The sequence below is a fragment of the Megalops cyprinoides genome, chromosome 8 (assembly GCF_013368585.1).
Source record: "Megalops cyprinoides isolate fMegCyp1 chromosome 8, fMegCyp1.pri, whole genome shotgun sequence".
Lineage (NCBI taxonomy): Eukaryota > Metazoa > Chordata > Actinopteri > Elopiformes > Megalopidae > Megalops > Megalops cyprinoides.
In genome coordinates, this window is record NC_050590.1 from 3,943,086 (window position 1) to 3,961,028 (window position 17,943).

Here is a 17,943-nt window from a genome sequence, read left to right on the forward strand (position 1 = left end):
TATGACTGTGAGGATTGGGTTTATGATTCAGCCGAGTCTCACAGGGAGGGAAAAACCGCTACCTTCACCTGATGGCTGCAGCTCCCTCTGTCTTTCTGTCCGTCCCTCTCACTCTCACTCCCTGTCCGGCTCCATCCCCCGTTCAGGTACGCCATCTTGACCAAGGAGACCTGGCCGACGTGGCGCGGGGACGAGAGGCAGGGCGTTCTCCACCTCCTGCGCTCCGTCAACATCGACCAGGACCAGTTCCAGCTGGGGCGCACCAAGGTCTTCATCAAAGCCCCCGAATCGGTAAGAAGCACTGCCCCCCCTCCCCCCCCACCCCTGGGCATGTCCTCAGCTAACACCTACAGCCTAATGCGGCTCTCAGGAGCATCTCAGGTGACGCACCCATGGGAACGTCTGGACAGCAGGCGCATAACACAGGTTTAGCCCCGTTTCCCTCGTCAGCAGGAAGAAAGGAATGAAGAAATTGCATTTATTTGCAGAATAAATATTGTTAAAAGGTTAGCTAAGTAATGCATCACAGCCCCCACTGGATGGGGAAAGAGCTGGTGCCAACCTGTGAATTTAAAAAGTGCTGTATTGTGGTTTTGGGGGGTGGGTGGATGGGGGGGGGGGGGGGGGGGGGCGGTTTGGCGGAGTGGGTTGAAGCTGAGTCTGTTTCTGTAGAGAGTGCAGTTTTCTGACAATGCATTACAGATGTGCTTGCGGTGCAGCTGTGAGCTTTCATGCTGACACCTGCACACACCTCTGAATCCGTTCTTGCGGAGAGGCAGTCATGGTGCTTGACTGACAAAGCCCCTCCCCTTTATTTTCTCATATGCTACAGGGGCATGCTTGTGAAGTTGTTCTCAAATATGTCTGTCCTTCAGATATCAAATATCTGAGAGCTAAGCTTCTGAAAACAATCCTCCTTCGCTAACGGAGCGCTGAGGCAGAGCAATCTGTCTGTGGCTTTGTTTTGTGTTTGTGTTTGTGTTTGCGTGCGATTACTCCCGCCAGCTCCGCGTTTGCGGGTCCTCTCCTTCGCTGTGTAAACTCCTCGGCCGCGAGGTATTCGGTGACTATAAACACTGCCGCTCCGTGACTTGCGAGGATGCTTAATGGGCCCCGCTAAATACCCAGCTGTATAAACGGATAGCGTGTCAAATGTAAGCTATGTAAGCCTCTCCGGATAAGAGTGTCTTTTGCTGTGCAGAAGGCGCAGTTGGGTGGCCTTGTGGGAAAGTGTCGGCGCAGCGATAGGGAAGATCAGGGCCCCCTGTCTCCAGCTGGCAGCGCTGTGCCCAGGCTCTCATGGGTACGTGCCAGCTCCCTGTGGGCACCGTGCCAGCGGGCAGGATGTTTAGTCTCGGAGAGACAGCGTGGTAAAGCTGCCGGAGGTGAAGGGGGGAAGCCGGTTACATTTACACCTGTTAGACCCTCTTATCCGGAGTGACTGGAAAAGGCATTGCGTGCAACATGCAGGGTAGTGTGCTGTAGTGGCAGTGTGGCGGTAGTGTTGTGTAATGGTAAGGGACAGGGCTAGTAAACGAAAGGTTGCTGGTTCGATTCCCCACTGGGGGACTGCTGCTGTACCCTTGGGCAAGGTACTTAACCCACAATTGCCTCAGTAAATATCCAGCTGTATAAATGGATAAAACTGTAACCTGTGTAAGTCCTACTGCATAAGAGCGTAAGGCCACATGAACTATGGTGCATACCACAGCTGAACATGTGTCAGAACATTACACTGTGCCACAGTGAATACAAACTATGCACTGCAATAAATTTACAAAATTTCAACAACTAGTGTCAAAGTGCAGTAATAATAATACTTAAGGGTACTTATATCGTACTATAAAAAGGCCAGATTTGAGTGTTGTAACAGCTATGTAGGGGAGCTGAGATGCTGTCTGAAATTGTGGATCTCCAGTCTGCAGCAGAAGATAGAACATAAGAAGAACATAAGAACATGATGACGAGAACAGGCCATTCGGCCCAACTAAGCTCGCCATTTCTTAATTAAACAGTATCCAAAACTGCATCAAGTCTAGACTTGAACACAGCAAGGGTCTCTGACTCAATAGGCCAGAAGTTAGCCAGTGACACCTGATACATTGCAGCAGCTAACTGTTTAGGCTGGGAATAAGTGTGATTACTGATGCGCTTGAATATGTGTATAGTGAAAGGTAAAGTGTTGAGGCTGAGTGAATGACAGTCCCACTTTGGTGCTAGTGTGTTAGTGTAACCCGGCTCTACCCCTGGTCCGTAGCTCTTCCTGCTGGAGGAGACCAGGGAGCGCAAGTTTGACGGCTACGCCAGGGCCATACAGAAAGCCTGGCGCAAGTACGTGGCCCGCAAGAAGTACGTCCAGATGAGGGAGGAAGGTACGTTACACCTACTGTTATAACACACACACACACACACACACACACACACACACATACACTACTCACACTCCCATACACACACACACACACACACACGCACGCACACACACACACACACACACACACACACACACACACAAATACACACTCATACTACTCACACACCCATACACACACATACACTACTCACACTCCCATACACGCTGACACACATAGTTGCAAACACATATGCACACATGCGCGCACACACATGTACTGACACTCTCGCATGCGTGCGCGCCCACACACACACACACACACACACACATATGCATCCATTCTTATACATCCATATGCACACACACACACACACACACACACACACACATATGCATCCATTCTTATACATCCATATGCACACACACACACACACACATACACACACATATGCATCCATTCTTATACATCCATATGCACACACACACACACACACACATATGCATCCATTCTTATACATCCATATGCACACACACACACACACACACACACACACACACACACACACACACACATACACACACATATGCATCCATTCTTATACATCCATATGCACACACACACACACACATATGCATCCATTCTTATACATCCATATGCACACACACACACACACACACACACACATACACACACATATGCATCCATTCTTATACATCCATATGCACACACACACACACACACACACACACACACACATACACACACATATGCATCCATTCTTATACATCCATATGCACACACACACACACACACACACACACACACACACATACACACACATATGCATCCATTCTTATACATCCATATGCACACACACACGCACTCACACGCCCATACACATACACACACATATGCATCCATTCTTATACATCCATATGCACACACACACACACACACACACACACACACACATACACACACATATGCATCCATTCTTATACATCCATATGCACACACACACGCACTCACACACCCATACACATACACACACATATGCATCCATTCTTATACATCCATATGCACACACACACGCACTCACACGCCCATACACATACACACACATATGCATCCATTCTTATACATCCATATGCACACACACACACACACACACACACACACACACATATGCATCCATTCTTATACATCCATATGCACACACACACACACACACACACACATACACACACATATGTAACACTGTCTCTCTGTATCGCGGAGTGTTCCCCCATTCCTCTCTGTTTCTCTCTGTGTCTCTCCCATCTCTCTCTCACTGCTCCCCTCCAGCCTCCGACCTCCTGCTGAACCGGAAGGAGCGGCGGAGGCACAGCCTCAACAGGAACTTCGTGGGGGACTACCTGGGCATGGACGACCGTCCCGAGCTGCGCAAGTTCCTGGGCAAGAGAGAGAAGATCGACTTCGCCGACAAAGTCACCAAATACGACCGCCGCTTCAAGGTGCAGACAGCGGGGGGCGCTCTTTATAATATCTCACTGGCCATAAATAAATAAGTCCCTGCTCCTTGCTGGTGTGCTGTTGTCAGGCAAAGAGAGATTTGTGTTCATTGGCTCCTGAATGAGTTGTGAGGATCCTCTGGTAAGTTTGTTCTGTCCCCTTTTATGGCATCAAAACTTTGGGAAAGTAACTGATTGGATCAACAAATTCTGTATTTACACACAAATGGCAAAGGACTTCATTATTTTAACTTCATCAGCAGACATTGGGGGGATAACCATGTTTTGTATGTTTCATGTATGCTTTCATGGGCTTGACAGTAAGAACAATTTGAATTGAAAGATTTTGTTCTTCCTTCATTTATAATGATGTTGTTCCTGCATGGTTGGAATTGGCTGTAATTACAGTGAGAACATAATTTCAGACTCAAACTTTGTAACTGTTTGTCTTGTGTTTTGTGTCCAGGGCATTAAGAGAGACCTGATCCTGACCCCGAGGTGTGTGTACCTGATTGGTCGGGAGAAGGTGAAGCAGGGCCCGGAGAGAGGTCAGGTGACCGAGGTACTGAAGCGCAGGATCGAGGTGGAGAAGATCCTGGGCGTTTCTCTCAGGTGAGGCAGTGTGCTGGAGTCTTAGTCTTAGCCTTAAGGCTTAGCCTTAGCCAAAGCTATTAGCAGCCCTTGGGGGAACAGTGGCCTACTGCATGGGAGACAGGTGTGTAGTGTGAGAGTTTGGGGTGGAATGTTAACAGATTTTGAGTTTCATTTAAGTTTTGAACACTACGATGTACACTGGCCTAACATCATCCAGGATCACTTTGTGTTCCTCTCTCTCCATCCTCAACATCAGGCAGGATCACTTCCTGATCTTCTCTCTCTGTCCCTCAGCTCCATGCAGGATCACTTCCTGATCTTCTCTCTCTGTCCCTCAGCTCCATGCAGGATCACTTCCTGATCTTCTCTCTCTGTTCCTCAGCTCCATGCAGGATCACTTCCTGATCTCTCTCTGTCCCTCAGCTCCATGCAGGATCACTTCCTGATCTTCTCTCTCTGTTCGTCAGCCCCATGCAGGATCACTTCCTGATCTTCTCTCTCTGTCCCTCAGCTCCATGCAGGATCACTTCCTGATCTTCTCTCTCTGTTCGTCAGCCCCATGCAGGACGACTTCCTGATCCTTCACGAGCAGGAGTACGACAGTCTCCTGGAGTGCACCTTCAAGACCGAGTTCGTCAGTCTTCTGGCTCGCAGGTTCGAGGAGAAGACGCAGAGGAAACTGCCTCTGAAGTTTTGCACCACGTGAGTACATTACGTCACATGACATGACACTTTTATCAAGCGTGACTTGCAAAAGTGCGTTCAATGGGTTAATGCAATTTCCTGCAGATACTAAAACATTACTACCATCCTTCAAATGTTGATCCATTGTGGGAAACATTGCCACAGTTGGGTTAAATGGTAAAGAACCTTAAATTATTACCGTACCACCTGAGACTTAAGGTTGAGAGACATCCCTGAAACTACCATATAGATAAAGAGATGCACTTCCTATTATGTTGATCAACATTGATGTAACAAATGTCTCACAATTTTAGATATATTTCTGAAAATGAGCCACCCTTCCTAGCACACAAAAAGTTCCTATCCTATCAGGAGAAGATGAAAAACCAGTAAATGTGGAAGAATAACATGTTTCTTCCTGCTAAAACTTGGGAGACAGACGATAAACCAAAATAATAAATATGGAGGATACATGTATGTGGGCGGCAGTGTGGCATAGTGGTTAAGGAGCAGGACTCGTAACTGGAAGGTTGCAGGTTCGATCCCCGCTGGGACACTGCTGCTGTACCCTTGGGCAAGGTACTTAACCCATGATTGCCTCAGTAAATATATCCAGCTGTATAAATGGATAACATTGTACAGAACTGTAACCTATGTAAGTCACTTTGGATAAAAGCGTCTGCTAAATGAATAAATGTAAATGTATGCACACAAGTGTAATTGTTGATCCTATCAATGTTTGTGTGTTCATCTGCATACTGTGGATAGATAATTTCTTCATTGTCATTCCAGTACAGCTCAGTGGCAGTGGGTGAGCTGGAAACAGGGGAAGCCCGAGCACTACCTTTAAATCTATCATTACTTTCAACCTGTTCCCCTTTATCCTCCTTGATTAACAATAATACACACAGAATAATCGACACCAATTTTAAATGGTGTGTCTTCAGTAGTTTTTGAGATGCATGGTTTTAAATGGTGTGTATTGGGCAGTTCTGTAGGTGTTTTAATGTTGTCTCCACCTCCTCCTCCTCCTCCTCCTCCTCCTCCTCCTCAGACTGGATGTGAAGCTGAAGAAGGAGAGCTGGGGGCCCTGGAGCGCCGGGGGCTCCCGCCAGGTGACGTTCATTCAGGGCCAGGGTGACCAGGCTGTGCTGCGGCCGTCCAATAAGATGCTGCAGGTCAGCATTGGGCCAGGACTGCCGAAGAACACACGTAAGACCCAACGACTGGCACTGAAAAACAATTTGGCCAGCTCCTTCTCTGTAAAGTCTGTGACTCTCTTTTTCTCCGTGAACAGTCCCTTTACTCTCCTTATTTCTCTCTGTATGTTTTTGTTTCTCTTTCTGAAGTCCCTGCCTCTCTCTCCCTCTCTGTGTTTAATCTTAGCCTCTCTGTCCCTCCATGGACCCTTGAAAACTTGCCATTCAGAATGTTTTTGTAAAGGGTATTCACTGCAGATGAATCTGCAGTTTTTTTGGAGTAACTGTTTACTGACTGGGCAAACTGTGCACTGTTTTGGCGCCCAGGCCCCACCAAGAGGAGCTTCACTCAGAGCCGGTCCAGTGTGCTCAGAAGCCACCAGAGCTACCCAACCAGAGCTGCTCCTGGACCCCCAGGTGAGACCCACTGTACCCTACAGTTTACTTAGGGTTGCTTCACTTCACAGTTTACATAACAGTGTGCCCACAACAGTGCAAAATTATATCACATTTTTCAAAAGCATTGAATAATATTAAAAACTCCTCATCTATCTTTTTAGATTGAGTTTTTTTCCTGTGTGGCATTTTTCAATGTGGCCCGTTTTTACGCTGCTGTTCTTTACAGCTGCCCTTGCTTACTGTTCCTTGTCTGTTAGATTTAGCATTTCACTGCGTTGTAGTTTATTAACTTGTCCAATTCATTCCTTTTTTTCAATTCCTAAGTGACATTGGGAAAAAGGATTTAAACAGGGGAGTTGTTTTCTGTAGAGGTTTCTTACTTTTATTGGACTTTTAAATAAGCTGGGTTTTTTTCTCTAACAGTAGGCCAGCAAAATGGGGTACTGAAAAATACCGGTTATTTGGCCAACCAGAGGAATGCCTTCTCACACCAGCAGTCCAATCACAGGCCTCTGTCTGGTAGTATGACCCACCCCTTCCTGCCGTCGGTTGCCAATGTCAACCCACTGAAGGGCAGAAACAGCAGAGCACAGCCCAACTTGGACTGCCTCAGAGTGCCGGAGCAGGGAGCAGCGGGGTGAGTGCTGAATGTGTGTGCAGAGGCAGCAACACTGACACTGGAGCAAGTACACACACTCTCAGCACAGACACACTCTCAGCACAGACACACTCTCAGTATACTCTCAGCACAGACGCACTCTCAGCACAGACGCACTCTCAACACAGACACACTCTCAACACAGACACACTCTCCACACAGACACACTCTCAGTACACTCTCAGCACAGACGCACTCTCAGCACAGACGCACTCTCAGCACAGACACACTCTCAGTACACTCTCAGCACAGACGCACTCTCAGCACAGACGCACTCTCAGCACAGACGCACTCTCAGCACAGACACACTCTCAGCACAGACACACTCTCAGTACACTCTCAGCACAGACGCACTCTCAGCACAGACACACTCTCAGCACAGACGCACTCTCAGCACAGACACACTCTCAGCACAGACACACTCTCAGTACAGACACACTTTCTGCACAGACATGCACAGAGTCATAGACACTCTCTGTAGCACAGACACACTCTCAGCACAGACACTCTCTCCACACAGACACACTCTCAGTACAGACACTCTCTCCACACAGACACACTCTCAGTACAGACACAGTTTCCGCACAGACATGCACACAGTCATAGACACTCTCTGTAGCGCAGACACACTCTCAGACACAGGCAGTCACACAGTCAGCAGTACAGTCACACAGATGTTCTCAGATACAGACAGATGCACACAGCACAGGTAGGGGCAAAGACAAATGCAGGCACAAGTACATGCAGAGATACATAGACACAGACAAACAGGCACACAGTCACATATATACTGACAGTGATGTACAGACACAGCCACATACAGACATGGTAAAATTAAACACCACTGAAAATGAGTTGCATAGTTGTCCTTTCATTTACACTTCAGTTTAAAAATGTATTTTTTTAGTTTTAAAAATGTTTGAACTCTCATAATAATATAAGGGTGCACAAAATCATCAGGAGATAATTATGAGATTGTATATATGAAGCAGCAATGTCATGGATATGTTTCTGAGCTGCCATAATTATGGAGGCTTACGTGAGACAAGACTTGCAATAAAGTAGATGTGTACATACTGTACACTTAGCATTTGTTTCATAAAACCACTTCAGTACACTCACTAGCAGTATGTTTTCACCTGGTGAGTGTAACAGGGCTGGTGTGTTTCTTTGTAGTAACAGAGACGGACACCCCAAAGCACATGGAGGAACGTGAGTCTTCCTGAGTGTGCTTGATGTGTTGGGTTGTAGTTAAAGTGTGGTTATGGTCACTCATTTTTTAGACACAGTCTCTCATTTCTTCTCTGTTAGCAGGACTGGTTCTGATTTTTTTGGTCATGCTTGTAACCTACAGCCTAGAACACCAGAAGAATGGTCTTAGCATGTCCACTCAGTAAGACTAAACTCATATTTCACATCCAGTTCAGCAATGTCAGTCTCTGCAGAGATCACCTTACTGTGGGTTAGTGTTCTTGGAGACTCCAGATAAATTCCCATATGTCTCCTTAATACCTCATCATAAGATACAGACAGGCAATACAATAGATATTTTCTTTTTCAGTCTACCAAAAACTGCTTTAGCTGTTGAGGTTTTATCAAGATCCTTCAGCCTTCAGACTGCTGGGCTGTTCACTTTTTTAACATTTTTCTTTTCTTCCATTAAAAAAAGCCTCTGTAAACAAATAGTTATGTCTGGGTTTAATACTGAAAAACATCTTTAAACCACTGACAATTATTTTGGTGCCTACATTGATTAGGTTGTTTTTTTTCTTTGTGGCCAGTGTCCTTTTATGTCTAAGTCTGTATATGAGGAAGTGTGGCATTTTTAGCATAATTTAATGGCACTTTAACAAAGTAGGTTACCTTCATTTTAATAAACTAAATCTGTTTCCTCCATCTAGTGGTTGGTGGTTGATGGTTTCTTGGGAGTACACCACCATCTTGTGGTGGTAGGCTGAATAATGTAAATATGTTTAGTTGAGGTCAGAGTGACTCCACCATCATTTGTCTGAAACGGGCTGTTAAGTGCCTGATTCAGTTAATTACTGTTTTGTCTTGTTTTATTCAATCCAGCATCACTGACACGTTCAAAGTGCGTTAGTGCTTTCAAGAGAGCTGGAAAGTCAACCGGACTCTTACCAACATTTGACCTTATCTTTGACTCATAAATAAGTGCATAAAATACATTTATTTAGTTAATTTTGTTGATTGTGTAACTTGCTAAATATTGTTTGTCAAGAATAAAAATAACACTTGCACTTAATTGTCAGTCAGAGTTCAAGGACAAATATAAATCTCTACCCTTGGTCTCTCATAGACAGGAGGTGAATAATGCTGAGTCAAGATTTTTTGATCATTTTCAGTACCTGCAGAATAATAATGAACATGCAGATCAAATGTACTTAATAAAAGAGGAGCCCCTTGGACATTAGAAAGCGAATAACTCCAGACTCCTTTGTGTTTCAGTGCATTTTCCTTGAGTCACTGTAATCAGCAGCTACTTTTCCCTCATGCCTAACTCTGGTGTTGAAGTAGCTTAATAGAGCGGCAGTTTAGTGTAATGAAACCAGAGAGTTATTTTCAATGACTGTAGGTTGTGTGTGTGCTGAAGATTGCTCTGTCCTACCTGTACCCCCCCCCCCCTCCCCCACCCCCCCCACAGAGCCCGCAGACAGACGGTCAGCCGGCCCACACCAGGAGGTGGCCGCCCCAAACCCGCCCCAAAGCCCAAGCCCCAGGTGCCGCAGTGCAGGGCCTTGTATGCTTACGATGCCCAGGACACCGATGAGCTCAGCTTCAACGCAGACGACATCATTGACATCATCAAGGAAGGTGAGAGGGAGCTGGCTCAGATGACCCCAATGTGACACAAATCACAGACACAAGACAGGAGCACCGACCGACACACCATGCTGTTTCTTGCATGTTATTTCATGGTACACTTTGACACTTTTGTTGAAATTTTGATTATTGCAGTACTCGGTCTCTGCATTCAGTGTGGCACTGGTTATTGTGGCATGGTGTGACTGTGTGCGCTTGTACACCTTTGCATCGTAAGGCACTCTGGATAAGAGCATCTGCATAGTGACTAAATGTGAATGTAAACATATTACTATTGTATTATTATTATAATAATAATACATAATGATAATAATAATATAATAATAATTGTATTATTATTGTAAACTTATTACACTCTTGGCTCATCCTCGTGTGTTTCTGTTGGGCAGACGCCTCAGGGTGGTGGACAGGAAGACTGCGTGGGAAGCAGGGCCTGTTCCCCAACAACTACGTCACCAAGGTGTAGATCCACAGAAGAGGGACATCAGGGCCTCCTGCAGGAAGAGGCAGAGAGAGGGAGACGGAGAGAGGGATTTGGGGAGGGCGGAGAGGGGGAGAGGGGGAGAGGGGGAGAGAGCATTCTTCTACTCTCACACAGCACTTGAGCCATGATTGTCCTATAGTGCAACAGAAGTACCCAGGCCTTGTACGGCCCAGTGTGGGAACCTGAAGAAGAGACTTTTCTCCAATACTGGCAACAACTACACAGTCCCTCTGAGCACTGATCAAAACTATTTATTGTATTTATAACATACTCTATTTTAAGTCATTCTTACTGTATTGAGACAAGAAGTCCCACTAGAATACAGGCTTTAGGGTTAGGGATTTTTAAGGTAACTGTACTGATGTCTTCACTGAAAAAGCAAACCACATTGTAAATGAAGGAGGAAGATGAACATGTTTTATGTGCACTTTATCAGCAAGTTCCTAGAACAGGTAAAACATTGCTCCTGGAAGGACCTTGTTAACCCAGGATTTTAGCGGAGGGTGTATTTGCCAAAGTGCTAGTCACTGAAAGGTATTGTGGGGAAGAAACATGTTTACGTGAAACCAAGATTCAAAAAATGTATTTCCATTTGTTTTGACATTTAATGCACAATTTGTACCATTTTGCTCTAATGATGTGGACCCTTATGAATTTGTGATTTAAAGTGAATCTTTGTTTTTCATCCTGTTCTCAGCCTTAGCCTTTCTGAGTTTGTATGTCCGGCTTATATGGTTAGCACGAGTGGAAACCAGTGGATGTCTGTTGTCTGTGGATGTCTCATAGATTCTGCTTCTTGGGTCGTCCTCCAGCCTCTCAGTCCCTTGTGTTCGCTGTTCCTGGGACATATGACCATTGTGCATGCGATTGACATTTCAGAACAATTACATCATCAAGGTCCACCATTTATAGACTTAGTTCAGGAAAGTAATAAGCGCATCCTGTGAGCATGAAGAGCTCCCTGGTGGAATATACCAACTGCAATTTCTTACTCGTTTGTACTGGTTTTAGCTGATTTCCTGTCTTGCTTGTGTGTATTTTTGAATCGTATTGACCCAGGATTACTTTTTTTTTTTGTAATGGGAAATATACAGCCATCTTAGAGCAAACTAAAAAGAGACCACAATGACCATGTACCACTGTATCTAAAAGCTTACAATGTTATGAATGTTGTAGAATCTCAAGTTCAGATATCAGGCTGGTTTATTTAGTCTCGCTCACCTGCTGAAGTATTGTTAACAGTGTAGGCAACAAAGCCTCAGTGGTGTGCTCAATGTTCTGCTCAACTGCAGCTTTTTAAGACTTGCTGTGTGTGTTGGTCTACTGCCTCAGTACAAGTAACCATCAGGAGGTCAGGCCGCTGGACTTTCCGCTGACATACAGAGGTAGAAATCTTCTCCCACTAAGTGTTTGTCTCAAAGGTTTCGCATTTCCAATACCAGGGTAAGAGACTGTGGTGAGAGATATAACTGATAGAAGAGCAAGTTCTAAGTTCTTTTGAGTTCTTCCTCACATTGCCGCCTGTGCCCCGCTAGGGGCAAGGAAGTGAAGTGAAGTGAAGTCACATTGCCAGGAGTTGATCCCTCCAGCTGTTTTGAAAAGATTTTTGATAGATTGTTGAAACTACTGTATTTAGCTAGTTACGGCGTCCATAAAATAATACTTTGTACTTTGTGACCTGGGTACTTTGTAACTTATCATGTCACACAAAATCCCTTAAAAAAGTAAAAGTACAAATGACTATTGTATGCATATTTGAATTGTTTAGGGTGAATATTTACTCTTCTGGCTATCAATTTATGTGCTAGTGTCAGACCTTAGCTGTTTTTGTCTGTAATGATATCTCCATATTTGGAGACCATTGGATTTAGCAATGCTGATGACCTTGAAGTAAGGCAGAAATGAAACCCACAGAATCACTGTTAATGGAGTTTAAAAAGTGCTTTTTGTCGATATGGCTGGCCCATATTCACACTGATAATTTCCCACGCTGTAATTGTTTCTGTGTATGCAACATGTATATAGTAATACTGTCAAAATGAACATGTACAAATTAATGTGCTCTGCAATTTTAGATTGAAATTAGACTGGTACTTGGACACTCCATCATGTGCAGTGCTTCTGAAATAAAATAATAAAATCTAATGTTCGAAACTGTGTGTTTCATCTTTTTTGAAATTGAATTGTAGCATATCACGCAGTGAAACATTCATGTACGATGGAAGCAAGTGCTTAGCTTATCATCATCAAACATCAAACATCAGCCACTGTAATAACAACGAGGACATGTCTTACTGGTGGTTATATGTGGAACTGAGGCTATGTGTGGAAGATTTTTTTGAAGACTGTACCTTAACCTGTACTGCATTTAACAACAACATTGTCCATAAAAAAGGAAGGAGGTTTTGATACATTCATGCAGTAACACATTCATCACAAACCAAAATTGTCCTGTAAACATCTAGAGAAATTTTTGTTTGCAATTTTAACCACTTTGGCTTTATATCCAAAACTGGAGAAACTAAGTCTGCCTGACTTCTGTTTGCACGGTGAATTATTATTTTGCAAGCATTTAAGTCATTGATTTCTCACACCACAACCCTCTCCTCATCTGCATGTTATCTGTACACTCTTATGACAGTGGGCTGTGGACGTACAGTGCATTTTTCTGCTCATTCATAGGAGGCACTGTGATATGAGTGTCTTGTAAGAAAACTTAGATCAGAAGCACCTGTGCTGGACTATGCTGGGACCACAGGAAAAAAGCACATTGCTCACAGAAAAGTCTCTTAGCTCAAATGGGGCCTCCTTTGATTCATAACACGGTGTACATGTATAAAGTATGAAATGCCTTTGACGTTGCAAGGAGAGAAACACTGGACACAGGAAGGATTTACCCAACTTTATTAACATTTTTTAACTAACATAAAGCCCTTGGAGGAGCATCCCGGGGCTGTATAGTCTATGAATGCATGGATACCTGCCATAAGTACTGCATTGCAACACTCCATTTCAATTCAACAGCAATCCAGAACGGAAGCGCATGTTCGTATTTACAGTGCTTCCACTTTCCCTTGCCTTTGGATGTGCAAGTATATGCATGTTATGTAGCTGAGAGTAATATTAGTGTTAACCAGTTCCTCAAGCCAGTGGGCCCAGTCGCATACAGAGGGAGAGGCTGCTGTGTGTGTGTGTGTGTGTGTGTGTGTGTGTGTGTGTGTGTGTGTGTGTGTGTGTGTGTGTGTGCGCGCGTGCGTGCGCGTATGTCTGTGTATGTGCGTGTGTGTGCACGTACGTGTGTGTGTGTGCACGTGCGTGCACATGCGTGCGTGTGTGTGTGTGTGCGTGTGTGTGTGTGTGTGTGTGTGTGTGTGTGTGTGTGCGCGCGCGTGCGTGCGTGCGCGTATGTCTGTGTATGTGCGTGTGTGTGCATGTATGTGCGTGTGTGTGTGTGCACGTGCGTGCACATGCGTGCGTGTGTGTGTGTGTGTGTGTGTGTGTGTGTGCGTGTGTGTGTGTGTGTGTGCGTGTGCGTGTGCGTGTGCGCGTGCGTGTGCGTGTGCGCGTGTGTGCGTGTGTGTGTGTGTGTGTGCGTGCGCGCGTGCGTGTGCGCGTGCGTGTGCGTGTGCGCGTGTGTGTGTGTGTGTGTGTGTGTGTGTGTGTGTGTGCGTGTGTGTGTGTGTGTGTGTGTGTGTGCGTGTGTGTGTGTGTGTGTGTGTGTGTGTGTGTGTGCGTGTGTGTGTGTGTGTGTGTGTGTGTGTGTATCATGGCAGAACACGCAAAGGCAGATGGAGTTATAAAATGAAGAGAAAAGCCCAGCTCAGCTTCCTATCAGCAGACGCTCTCTGCCTGCAGGCTCACACCAACACCGGCCTGTGGGTACATCCCAGAGACATCTTCCCCCAGACTGGGCCCGCGTGTCGGGCTGGGACACTTTCAGTGGCACGGGAAGGGGAATCCCAGACCTGTGGCATGACCAGGCCTCCCAACACAGAATTCAACTTGTAATTCAAACAATTAAGAAAAAAAAAAAATGAACAACCAAAACAGAAGTAACATTCATTCTTTTTAGTTCTCAAATACATTTGATGAAGTACGAAAGGTGTGTATTGAAATCAAGATGCAACGGGAAAACTGACACAAGCTGTGTCTATTTTCCGGCAGGCGGATGTAATGGTTGTTCCCCTTTGATGAACACTGTGATAGTGAACAGACTCACAGCAGCTCAATAACACATTTTGTAGGTTGTATCCCCCATTAAGGAATGTCTTGATTTACAACTTTTTAAAATCTTCATTTATCTAGCTGATCACATTGTCTATACATAAACATCAATCAATTCAAAGATCATACAAACAAATCTGGCAATTTTAAGTAATGAGGATCGACAGTCTATTCCAATAAAGCAGCGCATTATTGTACATTTTCAAAAAAAAAATGCTTCCTTACTAGAGCAGCTGCCCTCACCTGCAAATTGTTAGGCCACATGATGCCCAATTAACTATCTGTGCAAAGAATGCATTTTGAGGAACCATGCAAAAGAAAAAAAAAAAAAAACAAAAAATAGAAAAATTTAATAACAAAAAAACAAAAATTTCAAAATAAAGTGACACTGAAGAATACAACTAAGAGCTAAATAAAGAGCTTTATAAATACAATTATAATTTTTTTTAAAAAAAATTTAACTTTACTGAATATGTTGTATTTCTAGCAGTATTGGTACTATGTGACAGCTAGCTTCTCTAGGTTCAATGCTTGTTTGTCTTTTTTTTTGTTTTGTTTTGTTTTTTTAAATTTTTTTTTATTTTGAATCTGCGCAGGTAACTCACGCCATCTTTGGTTGACTGCAGTACTGAAAAGAGGAAAACAAAAACGAGAAAAAAAAAACCCAAACAAACCAAAGAAACACAAAATAGGCGCTAAGAGAACATCAACTCTCGGCAGGCAGCTGGGCCTCTATGTCCACCCTGCAGATGGGACATTTCTTGTTGGTGAGGAGCCATTGGTCGACGCACAGCTGATGGAACAGGTGCATACAGGGGAGCCGTCTGGAGGGAAAGGAGAGGGTCAAGGTGAGACACGAGAAGGACAGAGAGCCCGTTTCCCAGGGTTCAGATCTACGCTGATAGGCCTCACCTCCTCAGGTCCAGTCCAAAGAAGTATCTGCAGCATCCTATAACAGCACTGTGTGCCGCTTCTGGCATCCACAGGCCAGCCTGGCATCTAATAAAACCAACTCTCTCCCACTCACTCTAGTTTCTTTTTCTCTTTCGCTCGCACTCTCTCTCTCCCCCCACTCTCTGTCTCTCTCTGTGTCTCACACTCACTCTCTCCACCTACTTTCTTTCTCTCCCCCTCTCTCCCTCTCCCCCCACTTTCTCTCTCTCTCTCTCTCTCTCTCTCTCTCACACACTCTTCTCCCCCCCTCCTCTCTACCTCACTCCCCCCGGCTCTCTCTCTCTCTCCCCCCACTTTCTCTCTTTCTCTCTCACACACACTCTTCCCCCCCCCTCCTCTCTACCTCACTCCCCCCGGCTCTCTCTCTCTCTCCCCCCACTTTCTCTCTCTCTCTCTCTCACACTCTTCTCCCCCCCCCTCTCTACCTCACTCCCCCCGGCTCTCTCTCTCTCAGTTTCTGTAACTGCACAGAACACCACTCGTTTTTACTTATTGAAAATGAGACTGATTCAGTGTGACTGCCAGTCTGATGGAGGATGAAGTTTAAGGAATGGAATGGACTGTCCATAGCCCTGCAGGCTCTAGCCCCACTGACTCCTCAATACACAGGAGGGACACTAATTACATACATGAAAAAAAGTAAATAATTATCCTGGGTTTCAGTACACGTCTCAAGATAAGAGTTGCAGTTTTCACATTGTGACACCAGAGGGCAGAGTGCCCAGACTCAAAGACTCCGTAAAAGAGCAAGAAACCCAAGCCTCCACAAACGTCAGGTTAGGGTAGTCATTTCCTTTTCAAAACTGCCACAGGCTAATATGTATGTGCTACCCTTCAGAGTCCCCAGAGCAGAGCTCCCCTTTACTTAGAGGGAGAGAGAGATAGCTACGCATTACCACTGACCACAGGAAACACAAGCAGGCACAAAAGCCTAAAATTTACTGACATATTGTTCCATGAGGCTGAACAGACTGTTCCGTTTTTTCTATGTGTACACACATGCAGTGACTCAGACACACACGTGGAGGCATGAGGCAGGTAAGGGAAGCTGGAGGTGCTCACCTGACGTCCTCTCCCTCCTCCAGGATGGACAGACAGATAGTGCACTTCTCCTCGGTGTCCTCCTCTGGGCCCTCTTCCTCCTCCTGCTTGCCGTGCAACTTTCTCTGTTCATCAGGGACAGAAAACATTGTAGTTCACACATTGCGACACCAGGGGGCAGATGAACCAGTGGTAAGGGCTCTGAAACTATGTTTCCCTCTACTTGAAAATATACATATAAAAAAAACATACTGAGGAGAAGACAGAATAAAAAAAATGTTATTCTGTCAATGAAATAGTGATGTGATTCACAAAAAGTGCAAAAGAGAGTAAATAAAAATGAAAGGATGACCAGCTGGGGAACTGGCTATTTGTAAATGTGAAACTTGTAAAAGGACAGACGTGCTCTCACCTTCCTGTATTTGTGTGGGTAAGTGCATCTCTCTATGGTTCCCTGAGAGGCACCGCGGTTCACAGTCCCCAACCGCTCCTCCAAGTGGAGCAGATCCTGTGAAAGAGGCAGCAGAGGGGTGAGACACACACACATATACACGCGCCCACACACACACACACACACACACACACACACACACACACACGTGCACACACACACACACGCGCGCGCACGCGCACACACACACGCACACACGCACACACACGCACACACTAACACACACACACACACATACACACACACACACACACACACACTCATGCACACACAAACACACGCGCGCGCACACACACGTATACACACTTACACACCCATAAACACACAGATATATACACACACAAACATGCACACACATACACATACATAGGAATACGCACATCCACACACAAACATAAACAACCACTGACATACATATGCGCACACACACACACACACACACACACACACACACACACACACTCACATGACAGCTTCCCAAGGGAAAACTGATATCTAATGTTTATTTTGGCAGCCACTAGGTGGTAGTGAGGCTTAATGTTGTCTCAG

The 17,943-nt window shown here is 45.1% G+C and overlaps 2 protein-coding genes across 2 annotated transcripts in view; one reads left to right on the plus strand and one right to left on the minus strand.

Moving 5' to 3' along the window:
- LOC118782167 (unconventional myosin-Ie-like) overlaps positions 1-10,760 on the plus strand; it is a 47,962-nt gene extending 37,202 nt beyond the window's left edge. Inside the window, exons 19-29 of the mRNA XM_036535457.1 lie at positions 147-291; positions 2,258-2,372; positions 3,699-3,868; positions 4,332-4,477; positions 5,015-5,161; positions 6,198-6,355; positions 6,670-6,759; positions 7,165-7,378; positions 8,576-8,611; positions 10,062-10,231; positions 10,630-10,760. Of these exons, the coding sequence (XP_036391350.1) occupies positions 147-291; positions 2,258-2,372; positions 3,699-3,868; positions 4,332-4,477; positions 5,015-5,161; positions 6,198-6,355; positions 6,670-6,759; positions 7,165-7,378; positions 8,576-8,611; positions 10,062-10,231; positions 10,630-10,706 (1,468 nt within the window). The 3' untranslated portion in view covers positions 10,707-10,760. The remainder of the gene's footprint in view (positions 1-146; positions 292-2,257; positions 2,373-3,698; positions 3,869-4,331; positions 4,478-5,014; positions 5,162-6,197; positions 6,356-6,669; positions 6,760-7,164; positions 7,379-8,575; positions 8,612-10,061; positions 10,232-10,629) is intronic.
- A 4,782-nt stretch (positions 10,761-15,542) lies between these two features.
- Positions 15,543-17,943, minus strand: part of LOC118781853 (E3 ubiquitin-protein ligase Arkadia-like) — a 40,515-nt gene continuing 38,114 nt past the window's right edge. The window contains exons 12-14 of the mRNA XM_036534969.1: positions 17,356-17,451; positions 16,965-17,068; positions 15,543-15,772 (exon numbers count right to left, since the gene is read on the minus strand). Coding sequence (XP_036390862.1) covers positions 15,655-15,772; positions 16,965-17,068; positions 17,356-17,451 — 318 coding nt within the window. The 3' untranslated portion in view covers positions 15,543-15,654. The remainder of the gene's footprint in view (positions 15,773-16,964; positions 17,069-17,355; positions 17,452-17,943) is intronic.